General features: G+C 37.4%; 1 protein-coding gene across 4 annotated transcripts in view; it reads left to right on the top strand.

The window, feature by feature from the left end:
• Positions 1-27,884, top strand: part of EIF5B (eukaryotic translation initiation factor 5B) — a 60,481-nt gene that overhangs the window by 10,445 nt on the left and 22,152 nt on the right. Inside the window, exons 2-11 of one of the 4 annotated variants that reach the window (XM_081484383.1) lie at positions 918-1,011; positions 7,403-7,528; positions 7,630-7,714; positions 8,369-9,044; positions 10,364-10,581; positions 10,977-11,127; positions 19,104-19,199; positions 19,678-19,767; positions 21,588-21,662; positions 24,938-25,224. In XM_081484383.1, the coding sequence (XP_081340509.1) occupies positions 8,522-9,044; positions 10,364-10,581; positions 10,977-11,127; positions 19,104-19,199; positions 19,678-19,767; positions 21,588-21,662; positions 24,938-25,224 (1,440 nt within the window). In that variant the 5' untranslated portion in view covers positions 918-1,011; positions 7,403-7,528; positions 7,630-7,714; positions 8,369-8,521. Of the gene's footprint in view, positions 1-917; positions 1,012-7,402; positions 7,529-7,629; positions 7,715-8,368; positions 9,045-10,363; positions 10,582-10,976; positions 11,128-19,103; positions 19,200-19,677; positions 19,768-21,587; positions 21,663-24,934; positions 25,225-27,884 lie in introns of all 4 variants that reach the window. The other 3 variants (XM_081484382.1, XM_081484380.1, XM_081484379.1) reach the window with 3 other exon arrangements.

Below are 27,884 nucleotides of genomic sequence, written 5' to 3'. Positions count from 1 at the left end.
TATTGAGAATTTCTTTTTTTTTTTCTCTTTTTACTGTTAACCTTTCTATGTACTTGTTTGAGTTCTTTGGATAAACTTCATAGAATTGAATTTTTATTAATATAATTTGATAATATCTCTGAGTTACTTATACTTTGTTTGTCATTATACATGTGTTAGTGGCTCAGTCATGTTCAGCTCTTTGCAACCCCATGTGCTGTAGCCCACCAAGCTCCTCTCTCCATGGAATTCTCCAGGCAGGAGTGGGTAGCCATCCCCTTTTCCAGGGGATCTTCCTGACCCAAGGATTGAATATGGGTCTCCTGCATCGCAGGCAGATTCTTTACCATCTGAGCCACAAGGGAAGCCTGATTAATGATATATTTGATCTTATTTCAGCCATCCTGGTTTGTTTTTTGTTTGTGCCAGTTCTGCAGTTCTTTGTTTCTATTTTTACCCCCTCTTATCTTGGATTCGAGTTTATATATACTGTTTCTATTTTTTTTAAGTGATTTGACTTAAAATCACTTAAGGTGATTTTAAGGTTTGGTTTGACTTAAAATTTTGCCTTGCATATGTATATAAAGCCTTGTAAACCTGTAAAAAGGTAGATTGTTTCTACCTTTTGGCTGTTGAGGGTTTCCCTGGTAGCTCATGCAGGAGACCCTGGTTCAATTCCTGGGTTGGGAAGAAAAGTGCTGCTCTGAACATTTGTATGTAGATTTTTTTTTTTTTTTTTGAGTCCCAGTTTTCAGTTCCTTTGAGTGTAGTATACACCTGGGAGTGGAATTGGTAGATCACTCAATGTTTAACTTTTTGAGGAACCACCAAACTTTTCCACCGCAGCTGCACCATTTTACATTACCACCAGAATGTACAAGGGTTTTGATTTCTTCATTTCATTGCCAACAGTTCTGTTCCTTTTTTGTTGTTAATAGCCATCCTAGTTGACTGTGGCTCAGATCATGAACTTCTTATTGCCAAATTCAGACTGAAATTGAAGAAAGTGGAGAAAACCACTAGACCATTCAGGTATGACCTAAATCAAATCCCTTATGACTATACAGTAGAAGTGAGAAATAGATTTAAGGGACTAGATCTGATAGAGTGCCTGATGAACTATGGACAGAGGTTCGTGACATTGTACAGGAGACAGGGATCAAGACCATCCCCATGGAAAAGAAATGCAAAAAAGCAAAATGGCTGTCTGAGGAGGCCTGTGAAAAGAAGGGAAGCGAAAAGCAAAGGAGAAAAGGAAAGATATGCCCATTTGAATGCAGAGTTCCAAAGAATAGCAAGGTGAGATAACACAGCCTTGATCAGTGATCAATGCAAAGAAATAGAGGGAAACAATAGAATGGAAAAGACTAGAGATCTCTTCAAGAAAATTAGAGATACCAAGAGAACATTTCATGCAAAGATGGGCACGATAAAGGACAGAAATGGTAGGGACCTAACAGAAGCAGAAGATACTAAGAAGAGGTGGCAAAAATACACAGAAGAACTGTACAAAAAAGATCTTCACGACCCAGATAATCACAATGGTGTGATCACTCATCTAGAGCCAGACATCCTGGAATGTGAAGTCAAATGGGCCTTAGGAAGCATGATTACAAACAAAGCTAGTGGAGGTGATGGAATTACAGTTCAGCTATTTCAAATCCTGAAAGATGATGCTGTGAAAGTGCTGCACTCAGTATGCTAGCAAATTTGGAAAACTTAGCAGTGGCCACAGGACTGGAAAAGGTCAGTTTTCATTCCAATCCCAAAGAAAGGCAATGCCAAAGAATGCTCAAACTACTGCACAATTGCACTCATCTCACATGCTAGTAAAGTAATGCTCAAAATTCTCCAAGCCAGGCTTCAGCAATCCGTGAACTTCCAGATGTTCAAGCTGGTTTTAGAAAAGGCAGAGGAACCAGAGATCAAATTGCCAACATCCGCTGGATCATCGAAAAAACAAGAGAGTTCCAGAAAAACATCTATTTCTGCTTTATTGACTATACCAAAGCCTTTGACTGTGTGGATCACAATAAACTGTGGAAAATTCTGAAACAGATGGGAATACCAGACCACCTGGCCTGCCTCTTGAGAAACCTGAATGCAGGTCAGGAAGCAGCAGTTAGAACTGGACATAGAACAACAGACTGGTTCCAAATAGGAAAAGGAGTACATCAAGGCTGTATATTGTCACCCTGCTTATTTAACTTATATGCAGAGTACATCATGAGAAATGCTGGGCTGGAAGAAGCACAAGCTGGAATCAAGATTGCCAGGAGAAATATCAGTAACCTTAGATATGCAGATGACACCACCCTTAATGGCCGAAAGTGAAGAGGAACTAAAGAGCCTCTTGATGAAAGTGAAAGGAGAGTGAAAAAGTTTGCTTAAAGCTCAACATTCAGAAAACTAAGATCATGGCATCTGGTCCCATCAGTTCATGGCAAATAGGTGGGGAAACAGTGGAAAGAGTGGCTGACTTTATTTTTCTGGGCTCCAAAATCACTGCAGATGGTGATTGCAGCCATGAAATTAAAAGATGCTTACTCCTTGGAAGGAAAGTTATGACCAACCTAGATAGCATATTAAAAAGCAGAGACATTACTTTGCCAACAAAGGTCTGTCTAGTCAAGGCTATTGTTTTTCCAGTGGTCATGTATGGATGTGAGAGTTGGACTATAAAGAAAGCTGAGTGCCGAAGAATTGATGCTTTTGAATTGTGGTGTTGCAGAAGACTCTTGACAGTCCCTTGGACTGCAAGAAGATCCAACCAGTCCATCCTAAAGAAGATCATTCCTGGGTGTTTATTAGAAGGACTGATGTTGAAGCTGAAACTCTAATACTTTGGCCACCTCACGCTAAGAACTGACTCATTGGAAAAGACCCTGATGCTGGGAAAGATTGAGGGCAGGAGGAGAAGGGGACAACAGAGGATAAGATGGTTGGGTGGCATCACTGACTCAATGGACATGGGTTTGGGTAAATTCTTGGAGTTGGTGATGGACAGGGAGGCTTGGTGTGCTGTGATTCATGGGGTCCCAAAGAGTCGGACACGACTGAGCAACTGAACTGAACTGAAGCAGTTGTAAAGTCATGTCCCACTGTGGTTTAATTGGCATTTCTATGGTTACTAATGATGTTGAACATCTTTTATGTATTCATTGGTCATTTGTATTGTTGTTGGTTAATCGTTAAGTTGTGTCCAACTGTTTGGACCCCATGGACTTAGCTCGTGCTAGGCTCCTCTGTCCATGGGATTTCTGAGGCAAGAATACTGAAGCAGGTTGCCATTTCCGTCTTCAGGGGATCTTCCTGACCCAGGGATTAGACCCAGGTCTCCTGCATTGGAAGATGAATTCTTTACTGCCAAGCCACCAGGGAAGCCGGGTCATTTGTATATCTTTGGACAAATGTCTGTGCAAGTCCTTTACTCATTTTTTAAAAAAAGATTTATTTGGCTGTTGTGCGGCATGGGCATCTGTAGGATGAAGCATGTGGGCTTAATTGCCCCGGGGCATATGGGAATCTTAGTTCTCAGACTAGGAATCAAACCTGCATCCCCTGAATTGCAAGGTGGATTCTTAACCACTGGATCATCAGGTAAATCCCTACTCATTTTTAAATTGGCTTGTTTCTCTCAGATTGTAAGAGTTCTTTCAGGATGCTTGATCTTTAACAGATTTGTAAATACTTCTCCTGTTGTGTGGGTTGTCTTTTGACTGTCTTGATAGAGTGTCATTTACAAAAATTTTAAAAAGTTAATAAAATCTAGTTTTTGTTGCTTGTGCTTTGGGTATTCCTTGTGTATCAAGGAATCTACTGCTGAGTCATGCCAGGTCATGAATATTGACCTATACGTTTTCTTAAGAGTTTTGTTGTTTTAGCACTAACATTTAGGTTATAACCCATTTTGAGTTAGATTTTCTGTGTAGTGTGAGGTAGGGGTCCAACTTTATTCTTTTATGTGTGGAAATTTAGTCCCAGCACCATTTGTTGAAGAGACTATTTCTTTCCCTTGTTATTGATTTTGGCACTGTCACATCAGTTGACCATGGATAAATAGGTTTTTTTCTGGACTATTGGTTTTATTTTTATGTTTTTTATGTTTATCCTAATAACCAGTACCACATTGTTTTGGTTACTGTAGGGTAAATTTTCTTAATTAAAAAATGTCAACTGTATACAGAAGTGGAACAGTTTAATGAACACATCTGTCCACCACTCACCTTCACATATTATTGATTCACAGATTACCTTGTTTCATCTACATTCTATTCATTCTTCTCCTCCCTGTCCCCATTATATTGAAATAATCCCAGACATGTGTAAATATTTCAGTAGGTTATATAATTATAAGAAATTATATACTTATAAGAAAGAAAGCTTTACATCTTAAATGTAATTTTTAAAGAATGATAAGTTTTCATTCATGTGAAAAATTCACATACAGAGAGTCCTTGTCTCTGTTAGATAAATGAAATAGTGTGGTTTTCTCTCAGTGGGATTTTTAAACTGTTGTTTGAATCCATTGTCTCAGAAAATCCAATTTGGAAGTTTTACAATGATCAAAATACAGTAATTGTTATGGTGGTAGACAAGGTTTTTATTAAGCTGAAGTGATGAAACTGGTGAAGCTTGCCTGTAGTATGCAAATTGTGGTTGCCATTCCAGAATAGGGTTTTTTCTTTAATAGTGTCTGTTAGGAATGTGTTATGTTCCCTGCTGGTTGCTAGTTGTTAAAGGTAGGGAGATGAATTGAGGAGATACAAAAAGACATTTTCTGTTCTCAGAGGAGCTTACGTTTTAATATAGCAAATAGGCGTAATATAGTGAGGAAATCTTGAGTTGCTTCACTGTTGCCTGTACTCACGCGCAGCCAGACCATTCTAACGATGGTGGTGTTCAGCACGTGAGAAGTTCTGTCTCCTGAGAGTAGTTATCTACATTGAAATTTTATCAGTATTTGATTATGCCAGGTGAGAATAATCTTTTAACAGTGATTAAGGACTAGAGTTCTTTTACAAAGAGATTGAGTTTGCTCTCTGTGAATGCTGAAAGTATTCAATTCAGTCGATTAAATTTGAACATAAGTTGTGTCCTTAAGGTGTTAATTGAATATGTTGACTTAAATTATCAACATTGCTTATATATATATATATATATATATATATATATTCTAGAGCTATTTGTTAATGAATATTGTGGCAATATAGCCAACCATAAGCTGTTTTGATTAAATGAGTATAGTTAGGTGAGGGTTGACAAGGTTTTGGAGGTGAGGTGCCAAGTTTCAGTATTAACCGCCTTCACCTTCCCCTCTTACCCTGTCTTGTGAAATGTTGGCAGGGCTGCCTTTGGAGATAGTGCTGGTTGATCTCAAGCTGGGCCAGATGGCTGATGCTGGGCCAGGCTTAGGTTCCTGTTATCTGATGGGACCTGAGATTTGTCCTTGATTCTTCCCTTCCCCTTTCTGTATACATTCAGTTGGTCACTGGTGTTGCTGATTGATCCCTTAGTATTTACCTGACTCGTATGTCTTCATCCTGCCTGCCACTGCTGCAAGTCAGGAGTTTGTCATCCCAATTAACTGTAAAAGCTTCCTACCTTTTCTTGCTTCTTAACTAGTTGGAATTCTGCCCTGTCATTTATACCAGAGGCAGCTTTCTAAAATGCAAATTTGATTATGTCAGCAGGGTTAAGATCTTCAACTTCAGAATCAGAGCTTCCTGGGTTCAAATCCCATCTCTGCCTTGTCTGATTCTGGACAAGTTCTCTGTACTTCAATTTCTTCATTTATTAAAAAAGAAAAACAGTTCAAATCTGACTTGCAGTTACCTGGGAAGATAGCTAAACATACATTGCCTGGCTCCCACCCCAGATTCTGGTTCCCTAGATCTTGAGTGGGATTAAGAAATCAATAGCTTGTAAAAAGCTTCTCAGTTGGTTCAGATACCCTTTTTTGAGGCCTTCCTAGGCCCTGTGCATGTTATTACCTTTAGGTTTTTGTGCTCATTGTGTCTGATACATGGGCCTCCTTTGCCTGGTTAACTTCTTTTTTCCTTCAGTAACTCGGGTCAGAGTTTCCTTCTACTGGGAAGTGTCTGACTTTCTCTTTCTTGATTTGGTGCTTTGGAAAGTCACCACCAGTACAGTGGTTCTGTGTTCTGTAATCTCCCTCAAATACACTGTCTAAAATATAGGACAAAAGGGAACACATTCAATTCTAATGTGTCACTTAAAGGCATTAAATTCCTTTATTTTGTGGCATTTAGCATTTTGCAGTTCCTGATTTACTCATTTTCTCTCTATCTCTCCTTGAAGCTTCTTGAGTATAACTTTTGTGTCCTCAGTGTCTTGTTACATAATCTTAAAATTTGTTGTTGTTTAGTTGCTAAGTTGTGCTTGACTCTTTGTGATCTCACGGAATGTAACTCACCAGGCTCCTCCTTTCCATGGGATTTCCTAGGCAAGAATACTGGAGTGAGTTGTCATTTCATTCTCCAGATTTTAAAATTACATATTTCATATTAGGAATTGTTTTTGTTGAAGTGAAGCATCTTTGCAACAAGGCACCCACCAGTAGAGGCCATGTTGCATGAGGTCTTTGTTTTCTTATTGCATCATTGTTTGAATTCATGCACCTTTTCTACTTGTGTGTTTCAGACTGACCTCCTTTGTTTTCTGTAGGTTTTAACTTGTTTTGCTCTAAATAAAATAATATTGGTAGATGAGGATGTTGGGGGATGGAACTAGAAACGAAACCAGGAATGTAAAAGGTAGTGAGCAGGTTTGGTTCTGGATTTGGGGGCTGTTTTATGTGTTTTATTTACTCAGTCATTGCTAATTTTTTTAGATTTGAATGTGTGGTCATGAGTTGCTGAAAGCACTCCCAAACTTTTTGCATCTTTGTTTCCCCTCAGTGAAAGTTCTTTTCAACTCTAAAATTTCTACTTTTCAAGTAAAGCTGCAAAGATTTCCAAAGATTTAGGTTTTACTGATAATCAAGTAATAATGTTTTTCTCTTTTAAGTTCTTTTCATTTTATAAGTAACTCCATTCAGATATTCACACACACAAAAGAAACTCTGGTATCAACAAAAGTTAATTTCCTTTTCTTCTTTAGGGTTACTTGAACACAAGCAGGAATTTCCTTTTTTTGATTACCTAGATTTTCTCCCTGGAGCTCTTCGTTACAACTCTTTCTGGATTTGAGTGTAACTCAGACTTTATTGAAGTAGGTGCAGAGAGTCTGAATAAATACAACCCAAGTGTTGTCATGAGAGAACTTGTCAAGTGAATTTTTTTCAGTGGGCTGCCAATGCATGAAAAATGCTAAAATGAAAAAAATTTTTTCTGTAAGTGAATGTGTAGATTTATTATCTTGCTCTTGAGTAACACTTGGGTCTCCTTTGTTCTCATTTAAGTGCCAAGGATGACATTGATCTTGATGCCTTGGCTGCAGAAATAGAAGGAGCTGGTGCTGCCAAGGAGCAAGAACCTCAGAAGGCAAAGGGGAAAAAGAAAAAGGAGAAAAAAAGACAAGACTTTGAGTAAGTAGATTTTAAATATATTTGATTTTTCTTAGCTTTGGTGCTAGATTTACTTATTAAACTGATTCAGTATCTCAAACTGTATTTTAACCCATTTCCAGTGAAGATGATATCCTGAAAGAACTGGAAGAATTGTCTTGGGAAGCTCAAGGCATCAAAGCTGACAGAGAACCTGCTGCGGTAAAGGTGAAATACAGATTGCTGTTACTTGTTCATGCTTCTTCCTAGCTCCATTTTTAGGGACTGCCTTTGGAAATTTTTGAGCAGTGTATGTATGTTGGTTAGAAGTTTCTAGCTGATGCCAAAGGGGGAAAACAGTTTTTAGGAAAGCATTAATGAATTTTGAAGTCTTTCACAGATATAAAGATGCTTTATTTGGGAATCTAAAGCTGTTTCACTTTATATTGCCAGTTTATAAAATTGGTACATTTGGAAATAGAACATTTCACAATGCTACCTCCATTTTCTGTATTATTTCCTTTCCGTCCTTTGAAATTGGATAAGCCTCAGAGTAATGAGAGAGGGGTAGATATTTTTTCTTTCAATTTTCCCCTTAGGTTTTTTATGCCATGTGGAGAAGGTAGTGAGGTGGACTGTGATTAGTGTCTGCTTCAGAGCACCTGGGTTCCGACACTTGCAGTGACTGTGAGATGTGCTTGAGTCCTAGGCCAGCTTCTGGTACTTGCTCAAGTTTTATATTCTTGTAAAAGAACCATATTTTAAAATTCTTTCGATAGTTTTTTCTATGTGTGCTTAATGAAGTACATGACTTTGAACAGCTTCACTTATTAAAAATAAAATATAACGCTGTTAATATTTCTAACAGTGGACATGTTTTAGCCAACAGAAAATAATGAAGATGAACCCATCTCAAAACAAGATAAGAAAAAGAAAGGGCAGAAAGGCAAAAGACAGAGTTTTGAAGATAATGATAGTGAAGAATTGGAAGAAAAAGATTCAAAATTAAAAAAGACTGCAAAACCCAAAGTGGAAATGTACTCTGGGAGTGATGATGATGATGATTTTAATAAACTCTCCAAAAAAGCGAAGGGGAAAGCTCAGAAATCAAATAAGAAGCGTGATGCATCAGAAGAGGATGAGGATAACAGTAAAAGAATTAAAGAACGTATGAGAGAACATTCTTCTGGTGAAAGTGGTGATGAATCAGATGAGTTTTTGCAATCCAGGAAAGGACAGAAAAAAAATCAGAAAAACAAGCCAGGTCCTACTGTCGAGAGTGGGAATGAAGATGACGACTCCTCCTTCAAAATTAAGACAGTGGCTCAAAAGAAGGCAGAGAAGAAAGAGCGTGAGAGAAAAAAACGGGATGAAGAAAAGGCAAAACTGCGGAAGCTGAAAGAAAAAGAAGACCTGGAGTCTGGTAAAAAGGATCAGGGTAAACCAAAAGAATCTCAGAGGAAACCTGAGGAGGAAGCAGTGAAATCCAAAGTGACACTTGACTCTGGAGCAGCTCCTGCCTCTGAAGAGAAAGGAGAGGGTCCCACAGGCACAGAAGGTTGGTAATATTGACAGAAGGGCCAGAGGCTGGGATTCATAATTAGTTCCTTTATTTATTTGCTGCACTGGGTTTTCGTTGCTACGCACAGGCTTTCTGTAGTTGCGATGAACAGGGGATACTCCCTTATTTGTGGTGCGTGGGCTTCTCATTGTTGTGGGTTCTCTTGTTGCAGAGCTCAGGAGGTTCTAGGACCTTGGGCTCAGTGGTTGTGGAGCATGGGCTTAGTTGCCTCGCAGCATGTGGTATCTTCCTGGGCCAGGGATTGAACCCTGTCCCCTGCATTGGCAGGAGGAATCTTAAACACTGGACCACCGGGGAGGTCTCCAATTAGTCTGAGTTTTGGTTGTTATGCTCCAAAGTCATTTTGTTATTTGTCCTTGGTTATAAAGGTACTGAGTTGTAAGATGCTTAAAAAAAATTAGTCTTAAGTACTCTTTTTAAATTGATTTTTGTTGTTAAACATGTATGTAGTATAAAATATCTTTCAAATGAGTTGTACACAAACTAGGATTTTCGTGGAATTTCACTTTGGAAAACAATTTTTTGCTGCTGATGAAGACTGGAAGTTGCTTAATGAAAAATTTATTGTTCCTTTTGATAACTCAGTGTGAGATGATACCTGAATTCTCTCCTGTTATTAAAAACCTAATTCAGGTTTTTAAATGAAAATGAAATGGAAACGCAATATACTAAAATTAGTTAATGTCTTTTAAGCAATAGTGAGCCATGTTTTTGTACCAGAATCAGTTAACCAAAAAAAAGCTATCTAGTTAAACTTGCCCCTCTTATTCAGAATGAAAACAAAGATCAAATGAGTTATATAATTTTTCTTTTAGACTGGAAAAATTTTAATGGGAAAAATGGCATAGCTTTTTAACCCCTCAAATTTTTATTGTTTGAACATCATGAATGTAGCTTCAGAATCTTAAATTCTTTAGTATAATGCTATAGAGTTCTTGGAACATATTTGTATTTTTGTGTTTTATCCTAATATCTGTCCCCTTAAGGTAGGCTTCTTTCTTATCATCTCCATCTTAGAAGCATTAGGTACAGTATATCTTCTCCTTTCTGACAGCATCCTCCTGTCTTCTTGAATCCCTTAGGATAACTCAGAGTAACACCAACATCATAGGCCTCTAAAGGAAGCCAGCTGGGTTGTTCTGAGCTGTACTGGCTACTCCCAAGTGCTCAGGAGGCCTTGATGACTAAAGACCCTAGTCTGCTGCTGGCCCATTGTAGTTCCTGGATTCTAGGGTTTGCTCACCACTGTTCTAGGAAATGACTTTAAAAATACTGTTTGCCTCTTTTTTTGATAGATGACAATGAAGGAGACAAAAAGAAAAAAGATAAGAAGAAAAAGAAAGGAGAAAAGGAAGAAAAGGAGAAAGAAAAGAAGAAAGGACCTAGCAAAGCCACAGTTAAGGCTATGCAAGAAGCTCTGGCTAAGCTTAAAGAAGAGGAGGAAAGACAGAAGAGAGAGGAGGAAGAACGGATTAAACGGCTTGAAGAGTTAGAAGCCAAGCGTAAAGAAGAGGTATGTTTTTGTGGAGTTGCTGACATTGACACTGTTTTACTTAAATCCTCTTCTCATAACGCATCTCTAGCTTTCTAATTGTAAAACTTTCTTAGTTGCATGGTAGTTCAGTTACATTATTATTCAGATATAGATAATAAGTATAGAAAATCCTGCCTTATTTCCTCGGGTACAGATAGGAGTTGCTTTTGCATCATTACCAACACATAATCTACCCTCACGTGATACTAATTATACTCATTATGTACAACATTTAAAATACTTTGATTTCGAAGTTCCTAACATAATACTCTTCATGTATCTCAAGAGCTTTGTTAGAGATTTGGGGTGTTTGCTTTTAAATTTTGTAATTTGTTAAGCTAATACAGTTTTGTCTGTTATGTTTTCTTTTTTAGGAAAGATTGGAACAAGAAAAAAGAGAAAGGAAAAAGCAAAAAGAAAAGGAAAGGAAAGAACGCTTGAAAAAAGAGGGGAAACTTTTAACTAAATCCCAGAGAGAAGCCAGAGCCAGAGCTGAAGCGACCCTTAAACTTCTACAAGCTCAGGGTAGGTGGTGGTCTTAATTAACTGAATAGTCCAGCGAGTTCTCTCAAGCAGTTATCTCTGCAGTGGTCAAAAGGAGAATTGAATTGAGACAGAAGGAGAATTTCTGTGAAAAGGCTATGATAAAGTCCAGTAGTGTAAGTAGGTGAGATAATTTCATTATTTCAGGAGATGAACTCGGTACTGTGATAAGTTTGCATGTAAATGATAGCGTGTCTGTAAATGAAAATACAGAATAGTGAAACGAGTCCGCATATACGCATCACTAAGTTTTAACACTTACCATTCTTGATTTATTCCCCTCCCACTTCCCTCTCGCCCAGCCCCAGAGTATTTTAAAGTTAATTCCAGAAGCCAGTATTATTCTACTCACATTTTACTTCAGTATGTGTCTCTAATAGATCAGGAGATTTTCCCTTTTAACATAGTATAGTATGTATTATTATATTTAACCAGATTCCTTTATTTCTTGATTTTGTCCATGTCTGTGATTTTCTTCACTTGTCTCCAAAACATCGTTTATAATTGATTTGTTCAAATCAGGATCCAGATTAGATTCAAGTATTGCATTTGATTGATATGTCTCTCATTGATACCACTTCCACCCCCTGTTTTTGGCATGGATTTATTTATTTGTTCAAGATACTGGATTTTTTTTCTAGAATTTTCCCTGTTCTGAATTTATCTAATTGCATTCTACTGGTGTTAGCTAATTTATTTCTCTATACTTTATAATTTTTTAGATCTAGCAATTTGGCTGCTACTTAGCAGTGCTGTGTAGCACCCAGTGCCTCATGTGAGTAGGCATATGATCTGGTTGTTTTGCTTCTAATGATGTCAGGATTGATCAGTGAGTTTAACCTTTGGTAGCCTTGTCCATTACAGAAGTACTTCATTGACTTTTCATCTAGTAATTTAAATTCCAATTGGTGATCATTGCCTGTATCCTGTATTTCATTAGGAATTGCAGAATTGTGATAGGAAAACCAGGAAATATGCTTAATTCTTTCCTTTTCTTTACCGATTTACAAAATAATAATTTGCTGTCCCCACAACCTCCCAAGGTAACCAATGAGTTTAATTTTGTTTTGGATGTAGAACACTTCGTCTTAATGATATTTTATGTCATTGATATGTTTTCATCTCCTGAAGTTATTTACATTTTGGGTATTCTAATCAGATGCTATCTTTGGCTAGGAGGAGGTCAGTCAGGTTGGTCTCTGTGACTTTTTCATTTGACTACAGTGGTCTTGGGCCCTTCCTTGCTTGATGACACCACGAGCTATCTCAGGTTCACCTTGTACATGTTCTTCTCTAGACCTTGAAATCAACTGTTTACCCAAGGAACTTGGTTTCTCTTAGTTTAGATTCCATAATATGAGCATTTCATTAATAGTGTCTTTGACAGGTAAGATGATATAAAATAGTGTCTTTGCTCCATGGAGAAGAATGTTTTGGGATTTCTCTTTATGTCCTGTCCCTGCATTCCACAGGTTTTATATTATAGTAATTTTGGTGCTTATGCTATAATTAAAATAATAGCTACCATTTATTAATGTATTTAGTATATAACTGATGCTATTTTTGACATTATTTATTCATAAAAGTCTTCATTTCCATCATATAGATGAAAAAATGGAGACTCAGGAAACTTGAACAGCTTGCCTGAGGTCCTGGAGCTGAGATTTGACGTATCTGTTGGACTTCCCCTGTGTTATGTTCAGGTGGAAGCAGTCAATTTAGAGAAACACAGGACTGAGATTTCAGAAAGTTTTATTTTTAACTGGGGATGTAGCTTTTTAAAAAATGAAACTAAAGAACAGATTCGAGTACAACTAGCAAATCCAAATATTGGATTTAATTGGTGGCTGTCTGACAGACTGGAAGCTCTCATGGAGAAGTTGGAATGGGGCCATACAGAGAGTAGTATGCTGGCCTCAGAAATGCTGTTTTATGGAGTAGTTTGACTTGTGTTTATAAGATGAAAATTAAAATTATGAACTTGGCATCAGTCTTTAGGACAGGCTTGGAAGAGGTGGTGTCTCATGTGGCATCTCTAGCTTCAGTCTCCTTCTTTATTCTTCATAATGTTGCCCAGTGTTTGCCCTCTTACGGGCTCTGTATAGCCTGTTAATAAAAAAAAAAATCCAAACTTCCTAGCCTGGCTTTAAAGGTCCTCCACATGCTGCTCATTGAGTCACTTCAAGGAACAAGTACTACATGTTATGTCTGACCATATGTTTAAGCCACTTTGTTAGATAAATATTATTTACTTTGTTCATTACCTAGAATAATATATATAACTTATTCATTGAGCTCAAAAATGTGTTCTTAGAGAGTGTATCTGCAGGTATTTTCAGATAATGAACTTGAATTGTGTAGCAGGTTACCTTTTTGGTCTGTTCCATAGCCTTTAGCCTGTATCTACTGAGCTTATAGCAGGTACACATTCCTTAAAAGACACAAACTACCAAAACTCAAATATATAACCTGGCTAGTGCTGTATCTATTTAAAAATATACTCATATCTATTTACATTTTAGCTCAGTTAAAAATTTCCAACAAAGAAAACTTTATGCCTCTATGATTTCACTTGGGAATTCTAACAAGTATTTAGGGAAGAAATATCACCAGTTACGAACATGATCTTCCAGAATCACCCAACTCATGAGAACAGCATTATCCGTATGTCATAGTGAGACAAAGACATTATAAGAAAGGAAATTGTAGATCAATATCCTTCATGAACAGAGATGCAGATTTCTCAACAGAGTATTAGCAGTGTGATTCCAGCAATGCAGTTGTCCCTTGTGCAATCTAGGACTCAGGGGCAACTCTCCATGCAGTCACCAAATTGTGGACATTTATAGTTGGCCCTCTGTATCCACAGTCTGTATCCACATACTGAACCAGTAGTGGATCTGGTAGTACTGTAGTATTTAGTGAAAAAAATGTGAGTCCAAGTATCCATGTAGTTCAAACCTGTGTTATTCAAGAGTCAACTATGTAAATATACTTATGTGCATATATTTATGTATATATTTAGGGACAGTCTGTCAGGACCAAGTGGATTTTATCCTGGTAGTGCAGGGGTGTTCAGTACTTAAAAATCAAGAAATAGTTCACCATATTAATAGACTAGAGAAAATCTATATGATCGTCAGTCACAATATACAGAATCATCATTTCACAAAATTCAGTATTTATATATAATAAGAATCCACAAACTGGGGATAGAAGGGAACTTCCTTCCCTGATATAAGACATTTACAAAAAATATGCAATTATTACACTTACTTTTAAATGACTGAATACTAATAAACTCTAATGTGATTAAGGCAACGGTATGCACTCTCATCACAATCATTCCACATTGGGCTGGAATGTCGTGATTCAGGCAGTTAGGCAAAAAAATAAGGCATGCAGATTGGAAAGAAAGAAACTGTCTATTCATAGATGCCAGTTGTCTACCTAGAAAATTCCATGGAATCTATCCCCCACAAAATCCTATAGCTAGTAAATGAGGTTAAGAAGATTATACATAGGCCAGTATGCAAATATCAACTATTTCTATATGCTAGCAATTAACGTATAAATACTAACAGTATAAAATTAACATATAAAATTAACAGTACTATTTATAGTAGCACCCCCCCATAAAGGAAATGGAAATACTTAATTAAAATTCTAGTTATTTGTGGAATCTATATGCTGAAAACTGTAAAACACTGATGAAAATAATCAAAGGCCTATGTAAATAGAGAGATGTTGCTTTTGTGGAGCCAAAGTATGATATTCTTAAGATACCAGTTCTCCCAAACTGCTTCGTAGATTCAGTGCAATCTCAGTCAGAATTACAGCAGAATATTCTGTGGCTGTCTGTCAGCTGTTTCTAAAATGTATGTGAAAAGATAAAGGAATTAGAATGACCAAAGTATTTTTGAAAAAACCTTGCAGGACTCACAATATCCAATTTCAAGACTGACTGTAAAACTACAATAATCACAGTGTGATACTGGTTAAAGGGTAAACAAATAGGTCAGTAGAACAGAAGAGTCTGTCTGGTCAGGTTTTCTTTGTGTCATCAGTTCAGTTCAGTTGCTCAGTCGTGTCCATTTGCGATCCCATGGACTGCAGCATGCCAGGCCTCCCTGTCCATCACCAGCTCCTGGAGTCTACTCAAACTCATGTCCATTAAGTTGGTGATGCCATCCAACCATCTCATCCTGTCATCCCCTTCTCCCGCCTTCAATCTTTCCCAGCATCAGGGTCTTTTCAAATGAGTCAGTTCTTCGCATTAGGTGGCCAAAGTATTGGGAGTTTCAGCTTCAACATCAGTCCTTCCAATGAATATTCAGGACTGATTTCCTTTAGGATGGACTGGTTGGATCTCCTTGCAGTCAAAGGGACTCTCAAGAGTCTTCTCCAACACCGCAGTTCGAAAGCATCAATTCTTTGGCACTCAGCCTTCTTTATAGTCCAACTCTCACATCCATACATGACCACTGGAAAAACCATAGCCTTGACTAGACGGACCTTTGTTGGCAAAGTAATGTCTCTGCTTTTTAATATGCTATCTAGGTTGGTCATAACTTTCTTTCCAAGGAGTAAGCATCTTTTAATTTCATGGCTGCAATCACCATCTGCAGTGATTTTGAAGCCCCCCAAAATAAAGTCAGCCACTGTTTCCACTGTTTCCCCATCTATTTCCCATGAAGTGATGGGACCAGATGCCATGATCTTAGTTTTCTGAATGTTGAGTTTTAAGCCAACTTTTTCACTCTCCTCTTTCCCTTTCATCAAGAGGCTCTTGAATTCTTCTTTGCTTTCTGCCATTAAGGGTGGTGTCATCTGCATATCTGAGGTTATTGATATTTCTCCTGGCAGTCTTGATTCCAGCTTGTGCTTCCTCCAGCCCAGCATTTCTCATGATGTACTCTGCATATAAGTTAAATAAGCAGGGTGACAATAAGCCTTGACTTACTCCTTTCCCTATTTGGAACCAGTCTGTTGTTCCGTGTCCGGTTCTAACTGTTGCTTCCTGACCCGCATACAGGTTTCTCAAGAGGCAGGCCAAGTGGTCTGGTATTCCCATCTCTTTCAGAATTTTACAGTTTGTGGTGATCCACACAGTCAAAGGCTTTGGCGTAGTTAATAAAGCAGAAATAGATGTTTTTCTGGCATCTCTTGCTTTTTCGATGATCCAGCGGATGTTGGCAATTTGATCTCGGGTTCCTCTGCCTTTTCTAAATCCAGTTTGAACATCTGGAAGTTCACGGTTCACATATTGCTGAAGCCTGGCTTGGAGAATTTTGAACATTACTTTACTAGCATGTGAGATGAGTGCAATTGCGTGGTAGTTTGAGCATTCTTTGGCATTGTCTTTCTTTGGGATTAGAATGAAAACTGACCGTTTCCAGTCCTGTGGCCACTGCTGAGTTTTCCAAATTCGCTGGCATATTGAGTGCAGCACTTTCACAGCAGCATCTTTTAGGATTTGAAATAGCTCAACTGGAATTCCATCACCTCCACTAGCTTTGTTTGTAATGATGCTTCCTAAGGCCCACTTGACTTCACATTCCAGGATGTCTGGCTCTAGGTGAGTGATCACACCATCGTGATTATCTGGGTCATAAAGATCTTTTTTGTATAGTTCTTCTGTGTATTCTTGCCACCTCTTCTTAATATCTTCTGCTTCTGTTAGGTCCATACCATTTCTGTCCTTTATTGTGCCCATCTTTGCATGAAATGTTCCCTTGGTATCTCTGATTTTCTTGAAGAGATCTCTATAGTCTTTCCCATTCTGTTGTTTTCCTCTGTTTCTTTGCACTTATCGCTGAGGAAGGCTTTCTTATCTCTCCTTGCTATTCTTTGGAACTCTGCATTCAGATAGGCATATCTTTCCTTTTCTCCTTTGCTTTTCACTTCCCTTCTTTTCACAGCTATTTGTAAGGCCTCCTCAGACAGTCATTTTGCTTTTTTTCATTTCTTTGTGGAAAAGACAATTCAGTAGATAAAATACGGTGTTTGCTACATGTGATAGTGGAATAATTAGACATTTGTGTGCAAAAAATAAAACTCACAACAAAAAACCTAGCCCTCAGTCCCACTCCTTATATAGAATTTAACTTGTAATGGATTGTAGATCTAAATGTGAAATATACAACTGAAGAACTTTCAGAGGAAGACATAGAAACTGTTTATGAGTTTGTGCTAGGTAGGGAGTGCTTTAGTTACAACTTCAAAAGCATAATCCATAAAAGGGAAAAAATGATAAATTTGAGGAAGTCCAGTTAACAACTTCTGCCATTCAAAAGATACCATTGAGAGAATATCAAAGATAATACCTAAAAATCACACATCTGAAAATGGTGTGTGTGTGTTTGTATATATAAAGATAACTCAGAATTCAACAAGAAAAACAATCCTATTTGAAAAGGGACAAAAGGTTGAAGAGACACTTCACTGAGATATTATAAGCATATGGAAGGAATGCTCAACACCATTGGTGGTGGTTTAGTTGCTAAGTTGTGTCCGACTCTTGAGACCCCATGGACTGTAGCCTGGCAGGCTCTTCTGTCTATGGAATTCTCCAGGCAAGAATACTGGAGTCGGTTGCCATTTCCTTCCATGGAATCTTCCCGACCCAGGAATCAAACCCTGGTCTGCATTGCAGGCAGATTCTTTCCTGACTGAGCTACAAGGGAAGCCATTAGGAAAATTCAAATTAAGACCACTATGAAGTATATCACTGCACATTTATTAGAATATGTAAATTATTAAAAACCCAGCATTTGTCTTTACCAAATGCTGGCAAGAGCAGTTGGAACTCTCATATGCTGCTGGTGGGAATGCAGAATTGTAAAGCCACTACTGTTGGCGGTGTCTTACAGATTTAAATACAGTTGACCTCTGAACAACATGGATTTGAATTGTGAGGGTTTTTTTCAATAATAAATACTACAGTACACGATTTGTGATTGGTTGAATCCAAGAATTTGGGACCATGCAATACAGAAGGCTGACTATAGGTTATATGCAGATTTTCAGCTACATGGAGGGTTGGCAGCCCAGACCTACATGTTTTTCAAGGGTCAGCTGTACGTATTTTAATGTCCCGTCCACTCCACAGTATGTATCCCAGAGAAACGTTCACACAAAAATCTGTGTGCAAATGTCGATAGCTTTATTCGTAATGTCAAAAACTAGAAATAACTCAGATGTCCTTTAGCTGTCTGTTGAATTAATGGACTGTGGTCCGTCCATACAATAGACTATATTCACCATAAAAAGAAACGAAATATTGGTACATATAGTAACGAGGATGATTTGGATCCATTATGATGATGCTGCTGCTACTGCTAAGTCACTTCAGTCGTGTCAGACTCTGTGCGACCCCATAGACGGCAGCCCACCAGGCTCCGCCATCCCTGGGATTCTCCAGGCAAGAATACTGGAGTGAGTTGCCATTTCCTTTTCCAGTGCATGAAAGGGAAAAGTGAAAGTGAAGTCGCTCAGTCGTGTCCGACTCTTAGCGACCCCATGGACTGCAGCCTACCATGCTCCTCCGTCCATGGGATTTTCCAGCCAGACTGTAAAGTTTTATTTCTGTGACTTTCTGGAAAGAGAACATCTTAAGGAATGGAGAACATATCAGTGGTTGCCAGGGGCTTAAGGATGTGAATAGGGTTTAACATCCCAGAGCAGCCGGGGGTGATGAAACTGTTATGCATCTTCATTATGATGGTAATTGTGTAACTACAAGCATTTGTCAAAAGTCGAAGAGCTAGACATCAGAAAGATGGAATTTTAATGCATGTTTAAAATACCTTATGTTGAAAAGAAGGTTTTCCATGAATGTTCTTTATATTTTAGGGTATGTATCTCTGAGGTGAATAAAATGTTTTCTTCTTAAATAGTATTTCGTAGGTGGCAAGCAAGTAGTATAAACCCTGAAATTTTCCAATTTTATCCCTCAGGTGTTGAAGTGCCATCAAAAGACTCTTTGCCAAAGAAGAGGCCAATTTATGAAGATAAAAAGAAGAAAAAACCACCACAGCAGATGGAAAATAAAGGTTTGCATACAAAACCTGTGATTTAGAAACAGTTTTGTTTGCCTTTTTCCCTATAACCTTCAAAACATAAGTCTTTTAAAAAGAAATCAAACCAGAATTGCATATTGAAATCAGCTTCCTATACCTTGTTTCATATTAATATCATTCTCCACTGATTCAAATGACAGGTTAATGGAAAAGTACATCTATTTGTAAAATTTGGGTCCTATGCTATGAATAACTGTTCTTGACTGAAAAAGCATGACCATCATTTTTTTTTCTGTTCCCTTCTCAACCTTCTATAATTTTATATTCTAGTCTTGTCAGAAAGAAAAACTAGCTTCCTGTTGGTGAAAAACCATAGCTGGTATTAAATGTTTTGTAAACTTACTAAAAAATTTAGATTGTACTACTGGTTTTTATTCAATAGTTAACAGAGTATCCTAGCAGAAAATGCACTGAAAAGTATTGTTAAGTTGATTTCTGTTCCTTTCATCAGTTTCTGAACCAGTGGAATTAAATGCTGCTGTCGAAGTTGTGGAACAAGGAGTGCCTGAGAAAGAAGAGATGCCACCTCCTGTTGAACCAGGCCAGTAGTGCAGACGCGTCAGCAGTTGTCTCGGTTGTCACTAGTTTGGGGAAACCAGATGTCTGGCAGAATGGCCTTCTTACTTTATAGTTCTTTCTTTAAATGATTTCATTTCCTCTGAAAAAATTGTAGAGGTGAGATTTGAAACACTTTTGTTCTTTACAGTAGTGTTGGAAGTGTTTTATAGAAAGGATAGAGGTATTTGGATTTTCTCTGATGTTTTTATTTATGGGTCAGCATTCTTAGGTGGTACCAAAAAGACCTTAAGTTCTTTGTTTAAATCCTTTGGAAGCAAATTGGGAGCACTTTTGATTAGAGCTTTTACTAAGAATCATAAGAATTGGCATTTTAAAATCTTTAGAGGTCAGCTTAGAGGTCAGCTTCTGTTTACTAAATTAGTAAGAGGATTCAATTTACTCATTCTGTGTGTGTATTGAGATTGGAGAACATCTCTGGATTTTTTTTTTTTTTCTTTAAGCATTATTCTAATTCATGAAACTAGGTGTTGCTAGGAGAGCCAGAGGCTGGCTAAATTGTATGTTTGGTAAAATCAGGAGAATCTCCGGTGTTTACAGATAGGAGTAGGAGTTGCTTTAGAGAGTGTTAAGACTGACCCAGGCTGAGGAGAGCTTGGGGGAGAATGGATTCATGTATATGTATGGCTGAGTTCTTTTGCTATCCTCCTGAAACTATCACAACATCATTAATTGGCTATACCCCTATACAAAACAAAAAGTTGTTTGTTTGTTTTTTTTTAAAGATTGACCCACACTTGTGAAAGATCTGAGTTGGCTAATAAATTCATTCAGGGTTTATTTTAAGATGTTATGGAAAAACCCAAATGAACCTTTTGGCTAACCCAGTATTACTGATCCTTTTTTTCTTCCCCTCCTATTCTCATTGTAAAAAGGATCATTTTCCTCAGCACACCTCAGCTTAACCTGATGAGATCAAAGACATTCATGTTGATAGACTTAATGGGAGTTCACTACTTTAGGTGGTAATTTGTAGCCGTAGAAAGAGTTACTAATTTAGAAGGAGTTTAGGGTTCATGTTTCTGAGTCATTTCCTCCTCCTCAAGAAAGGGTATCCAGGCTTGTTGGCAAGTAGTAATTATGACAGGGAAACAAATACCCCATGTTCCACCCTCATCTTCCTTTGATTTGAGAATAATTTTGCTTGACTAGATTTAAGTAAAAAGAGAGTTGTTTTTGTTAATAAGGAGAGTTTATAGTCTTTAAATTCAAAATTATACCTTTCTGGCTATTTTTGGATTGTAAGCACAACATGCTGTTCTTACTTTCAGTGGGAATAGAATTGTAGATTTGTACCTCCAACTATGTAATTTAAGTAGTATTTGTATGTATTTGAAGAGGTTAAAGCTAAATAAACAACACATTCTTATGTATATAGTTTGAAGATCAAAAAGAAGATATATGTGAAATTCCATTTGTCCTGAAGAACTGACTGCCATCAGTACCCTTTTCAAGATCTAAAGGAACATTTCAATGAGTTGCTAATATTTTGGACACAACTTAGCGACTGAACAGCAATATTTTACCTCAGATATGAAATCTGGGTTAAGTTTAATATATTGTATTCAAAACATGAAGAAATTGTGAAGCATTTAGTGACAGTAAAGGATTTAACATGTTAGATATGTTGACAAATAGTTGCAAAGAACGAAATTATATACATACTTCTTTTCATAACTAAAGCATTTTTTAAATGTCAGTATAGTTTTCTACATTTTTTTTCCTAAAAGCAATCTTAAATGTCTAGGTAATTTTTATGTCCTTAATGAAAACTTTCATCCACAGAAGACGAAGAAGAAACAGAGGATGCTGGGTTGGATGACTGGGAAGCTATGGCTAGTGATGAGGAGAGGGAAGCAGGTGAGTGGCTCATAAGCACACACTGATAAGTCCATTGGCTCTTGGGGATGTGTCTGTATTTAAAGGAGTAGTCTCTTGATTGTGAAAGCTGCACAAGCATTCCTGGAGATAGAGGACCCTGGCTCTTTCCATTGCCATGATCCCTAAATCCTCCTATGGATCCTGATTTTATTAATAAATGGATTTTCAGAAAGTGATTTGTAAGATGGTTGCCTAGGATTTAGAATGCGTTTTTTCCCAGAATGGTGATGTTTACAAATGAGAATAGGTTATTACAGCTCTTCAACTTAAAATAGAATAATACAAAGATAATACAAACAAGATAGTAGAGTTCCTTCTAATCACTATGAATAAAAAATGGTTTTCCTGGTCATTTCTTCCTGGCTTCTTTTTTAGGGTTTTATTTGCTGGCTTTCTCCTAGCTTTCTGAAGTGAATATTTGGCTCTTTGTTTTTTCAGTATTTTTTTAAAACTACGTATTTTTCTCTAAGCCTCAGTTCAGTTCAGTCGCTCAGTGGTGTCTGACTCTTTGCGACCCCATGAGCTGAAGCACACCAGGCCTCCCTGTCCAACACCAACTCCGGAGCCCACCCAAACTCATGTCCACTGAGTTGGTGATGCCATCCAGCCGTCTCATCCTCTGTCGTCCTCTTTTCTTCCTGCCCTCAATCTTACCCAGCATCAGGGTCTTTTCAAATGAGTCAGCTCTTCGCATCAGGTGGCCAAAGTATTAGAGTTTCAGGTTCAACAACAGACCTTCCAGTTTAGCCAAATTCTCTTAAGTTCTGATATATTGATATTTTAAAATTTCTATTTTGATATTTTAGCCTGTAATTTATTTAGAAGTTTATTTCTTAATTTATGAAAATGAGGACTTTACATATCTTTGTTATTTCATTGTGATTAGAAAAACACGTTTCTATCCTTTGAATTGTGTTGACTTAGTTTACAACCCAACAAATGGTTATTTTACATATTTCATGTGACTGGAAAGAGTTTATATTCTGCATTAGTTGAGTGCCTTGTTATCTATATTTAGTTTGCTGATTATTTTGTTCAGCTTCTGAGTTTTTTTTCCTGGTGTACTTTTCTCTCTTTTGCTGTGAGTGGTATACTTAAATCTCTCATTGTGCTTATAGATTGTCTTTTTCTCTGAGAGTTATATTAATTTTTGCTTTATGTATTTTTGTGCTGTATTATTAAATGAATGTAATCTTAAATCTTTATGATGAATTGACGGTTTTATCACTTATTTCTAGTAATGTCTTTTTCCTTAAAGTCTACCTTATCTGATGTTAATATAGCTATACCAGCTTTAATTTACATGATTTTTTCTGTCTGTATTACACTTTATGTATCCTTACACAGCATGTAGTTGAGGTTTTTAAATCTAGTTTTTCACTTTTTATTTTACCTGGAGTACTTAGCCCATTACAGCTAGCATTTAATACAGTTAATGAAGTTTAGGGATTTTATATTTATCATCTTACTCTTATTTGTTCTATTTGTTTTTGTCTCCTTTCTAACTATCTTTTGGATTATTTGATTTTTTTTTTTTTTTAATTTCCTTTTTTTGCCCTTTCATGAGCTTGGATGTTTTGTACTTTTCTGCTTACTTTTGGTGGTTACTCTAGACAGTTCTAATGTGGACTTCTGAACTATCAATGTCTATTGTCTTCTTTCCAGGGAAGATAAAAGACCATAGAATACATAAATTACATTTGAACAATTCTCAGTTTATATACCATTGTTCTCATTTACTTTAATTCTCTGTTTTAAACCCCCAAAGCGTTAAAACACACACACACAACAATGGGTATATATTGAAGTTTACTCACATTCTTAGCTTTTGTGGTGCTTCTTTTCTTCCTCAATCTCTGAGCTTCTATTGGGGTCATTTCTTTCCCTGAAGAGTATCTTTTAGAATTCCCTTCAGTGTGAATCTGCTACAGAGACTGTCCACATTTGCTTTTCTGAAAAAGCTTTATCTCATGTTCATTCTTTTTTTAAAAAAATTTATTTATTTTTGGCTGTGCTGGGTTTTCACTGCTATATGGGCTTTTCTCTAGTTGTGGTAAGTAGGGGCTAACTCTAGATGGTGGTACACAGGCTTCTCATCGTGGTGCCTTCTGTTGCGGAACATGGGCTCCAGGGCATGGGGGCTTCAGTACTTGGGGCTTCTGGTCTTTAGAGCACAGGCTTGATAGTTGTAGCACACAAGCTTAGTTGCTCTGTGGCATGTAGGATCTTCCTGGACCAGGGATCGAACCCATGTCTCCTGCTTTGGCAGGTGGATTCTTCACCACTGAGCCACCAGGGAATCCCTCATCTTCATTGTTTTTTTTTCCCTCATCTTCATTCTTGAAGGTGACATACTAAATGAGAAATTCTTTGTTGTAATTTTATTAATGCTTTGATGATACTAGTCCCGTGTCTTGGCTTTTATTGTTTCTGTTTAAAAGTCAGGTATCCTAAAGTTTCCATGTGTCTTTGTTTTCATCAGTTTTATTATGATACAACCCAGTTTGTTTTTATTTTCTCTTGAGTTGTTTGAAACTGTAGAAATAATTTGATGGCAAAGTTGGTGTTTTCTTACTCCAGAGAGAATTTATATGTACATTTACCAGGAGTCTTGAGTGAACTAGCAATATAGAATCATCTTATTCCACATTTGGAATTTAGAGAACCTGGAGGTGATCTGTCAGTAATGGGGAGGTCCTGTTTACTTCCTGTTTATCCTTACTTACACAGTAGAATTTTTCAGGATTTCACCCCACAGTAAGGGCGTTACTCAATGTCCATCTACCTTGCCCCCCTGAAATCCTTGGTAGACCTGAATTCCCAGTGCCTGGATCCTTGAGCTTTGAGGGGCCTTTAAGAGCACTGCATAGCCTTTCAGCTGCCTCCTCCAGGGTCTGCAGATGACCCCAGGGGGGAGGAAGTACCAAACATGGTGTTCCTCTCTCTGGGTTTCTGACCTCTCTGGGACAGTGTATCCTGGCTGTGTCCTGGCCAGTGATGCTTTCCTTTTTTTATTAGCTTAAGTATGGTTAATGCATTAACTTTTTACTGTTAAAAGGCAGTCTTTACTGTAGTATGTAGACAAAACACTTTGCATTTATGATGTATGAAAACATTAATTTGGAATTATATAGTAAAATGTTACTGCCTTATTTAGTACACTTTTGGTATTATTTTGCCTTTAAGGTCTCTTTCTTGATAGAAATCTCATTTTTAACTTTGGTTTATTTCAAAATGTCTTTTCCTGAAAGAAGAAAACACAGTGCATATAGAAGTAAAAGAAAACCCTGAAGAGGAGGAGGAGGAGGAAGAGGAGGAGGAGGAGGAAGAAGAGAGTGAAGAGGAAGAGGAAGAAGAAGGAGACAGTGAAGGCAGTGAAGGTGAAGAAGATGATGAAAAGGTGTCAGATGAGAAGGATGCTGGGAAAACATTAGATAAAAAGCCAAGTAAAGACGTGAGCTCAGAATCTGAGTATGACTCTGAGTATGACGATCGAACTAAAGAAGAGCGGGCTTATGACAAAGCAAAACGGAGGATTGAGGTATTCATTTTTCCTCTTCTCTACTCCTTTCCTCCCCCTTCCTCTGTGATCATTAGAACTTTACAGCTAAGACTTCTATTGAGGAGCAATTTAAAAAATAGTCTCGGATTGATATCTGTTCAGTTTTTGTGATGCTGAGACATAATAGGTCCTTGACACTGGTCTAACCCAAGGACCTCACTGTTAGCTAAGATGGAATGGTGACTGCTTTATCAGTTTTTTGTTTTTTTAATCCAAATTTTAGAGTGCTCTTTGAGAGCATTTTTTATAGGTTTACAGAGGTATTCTGAGCTTATGTGCTCTAATTGAGTGTTTGCCTTATGTGTTTAGTCATTCTGATGCATGTGGTCCCTTTAGTTGTTTAAATCAGGAGGTTCATGAGGCTTCCGTTCAGTCAAGTTCACATACCCTGCCACTTACTGTTTTCCCTTCTTAATGCAGTAGACTTCTACTACTACATCTAGACTTCAGGAGCAAGTTTTCTCTAGTTATGTCAGCTTAGCATAAATAATACACTAAAAACTAATTTGCTTTGAGGAGGCCAAACTATTTTAAAACTAAAAATTGTTTTTACCTTTCCTTAATTTTTTCATATGTAATTCTAGCTTTCAGTTTGTGTTTTAATACCTCTGTGTCAGTATTTGCCTTTTCCTTCTGTAAAGTTTAGTTAGGAATACATTTTCCAAATTTCTAAAGGACTAACAAAGTCTGTTACTGTAAACTGGGGTTTCTCAGCCTCAGCACTATTGACATCTTTGGGCCTAAGAATTCTCTGTTGTGGGGGACTGTCCTCTTCATTTTAGGATGTTGAGCAGTATCTCTGATCACCCTCTAAATCCCCTCCCTTCTCCTGCTCGTGTCTCTGCTTCTTCCCACAGCACCTGCTTCGGCCAGACATTGTATACTATGCTTGATGATTTATAAACAGAATGGGTATAATCAGAAAGTAAGAGTTCCCTATTATCTCACTCCCTAGTGAGTTAGAAGAACTACCCTTGGCAGTGAATCTGTTTATGAACCTCATGATTTAAAAAAAAAATTAAAAGTTAAGTAATAAATTTAGTAGATGCATTTCCTCCCCCCCCACCCCACCCCTGCCCCCATTTAACAATATGCAGTGGTCCTCTTTAGCTCAACAATTTAAAAAACCTTTTTTGGCTGCACTGGGTCTTTGTTGCTGCACTCAGGCTATCTCTAGTTGCAGCTCATGGTCTCATCAGTTGTAGCTCATAGGCTTGGTTGCTTTGTGCCATGTGGGATCTTCCTGGACCTGGGATTGAACCTGTGTCTCCTGCACTGTATGGCAGAGTCTTAACCACTAGACCACCAGGGAAGTCCTAGCTCAACAATTTTTAAATGGCTTGGTTGAGATGTGATTTACATACGGTAAAATTGACCCATTTTAAGTTTACAATTCAGTGACATTTTGTAAATTTACAGAGTTGTGCAGCCACTCCCACAACTCAACTTTTAGAATATGTTCATCACCCCAGAAAGATCTCTGTGCCAATCTGCACTCATTACCCATTCCTGCCCCTACACAGCTACTCGTCTGTTTTCTGCCTCAGGAGAGCGTCTTCTCCAGAAGCTTCATCATAAATGCAGCTTTATATTATGTGGTCTTTTCTGTCTGGCTTCTTTCACTTAAGCCTATTCATCTGTGTTGTTCTGTCGGTACTATGTTCTTTTTAACTGACGGTAGTGTTCTGTTATGTACAGATATTACCACATTTTATTAGTGTCCATTCACCAGTTAAAGAACGTTTGAGTTGTTTCCAGTTTTTGGCATTTGTACTGCTGTTACAAAACGGTCTCATATGAGTCTGGGCATGGAAATATGTTTTTACTACTTTTGAATAAAAACAGTTTTTAGGAGTGAATTTTTTTAAATCCTAGAAATTTAACAATTTCTAGGAGTGAAATTGCTAACGCACGTAGTAAATTCGTGTTTAGCTTTTTCAGAAACTGCATTTTCAAAGTGGTTCTGCAGTTAAAGATTTTAACCACTTGAGGGTCCTAGTTTCTCTACATCCTCACTAATAATTGTTATTGTCTGCTTTCCCATTGTAGCCATTCTAGAGGGATGTGAAGCAGTGTGTCTAACTATGGTTTTAATTTGCATTTCCATGATGTTAATCATTTCTTTGTATGCTTTTTGGCCATTCTTATAATCTTAATTGTTGAAGCATCTATTCAAACTTTTGTTTATTAAGTTTTTCTTTTTACCAGAACATAAATTATTCTTCTGGTGTTATATTGAAGAAATCTTTGTTGAAACCAAGATCTTGAATAGTTTGTCCTGTGATTTTTTTCTTACAGATTTACACTTTTTGTTCCTTGTATCTTTATTATCTATTTTACGATAATTTTTATGTAGGGTGTAATGTAAGGACTTTGGTCATTTTTTTAATGATAACCGCCACCGTTGGTTTAAAAGACGACTCTTGCCCTCTTTGTGTTGCCTCCTCACCTTTGACAAATCAAGTGGTCAGAAGTGTGAGGGTTTACTTTTGGACTTTCAGTTCTGTTTCATTCATCAGCATGTCTTTTCTTAATGTCAGTACCACACTCTCTTGATGACTATAGTTTTTATGATAAGTTTTGAAGTTGGGTAATGTAAGTCTTCCAACATTGTTCCTCCTTTTTTAGATTGTTTCAAC

The sequence above is a fragment of the Giraffa tippelskirchi genome, chromosome 4 (genome assembly GCF_054371585.1).
Source record: "Giraffa tippelskirchi isolate mGirTip1 chromosome 4, T2T-mGirTip1v1.2.pri, whole genome shotgun sequence".
NCBI lineage: Eukaryota > Metazoa > Chordata > Mammalia > Artiodactyla > Giraffidae > Giraffa > Giraffa tippelskirchi.
This window is presented reverse-complemented; position numbering and strand designations above follow the sequence as displayed.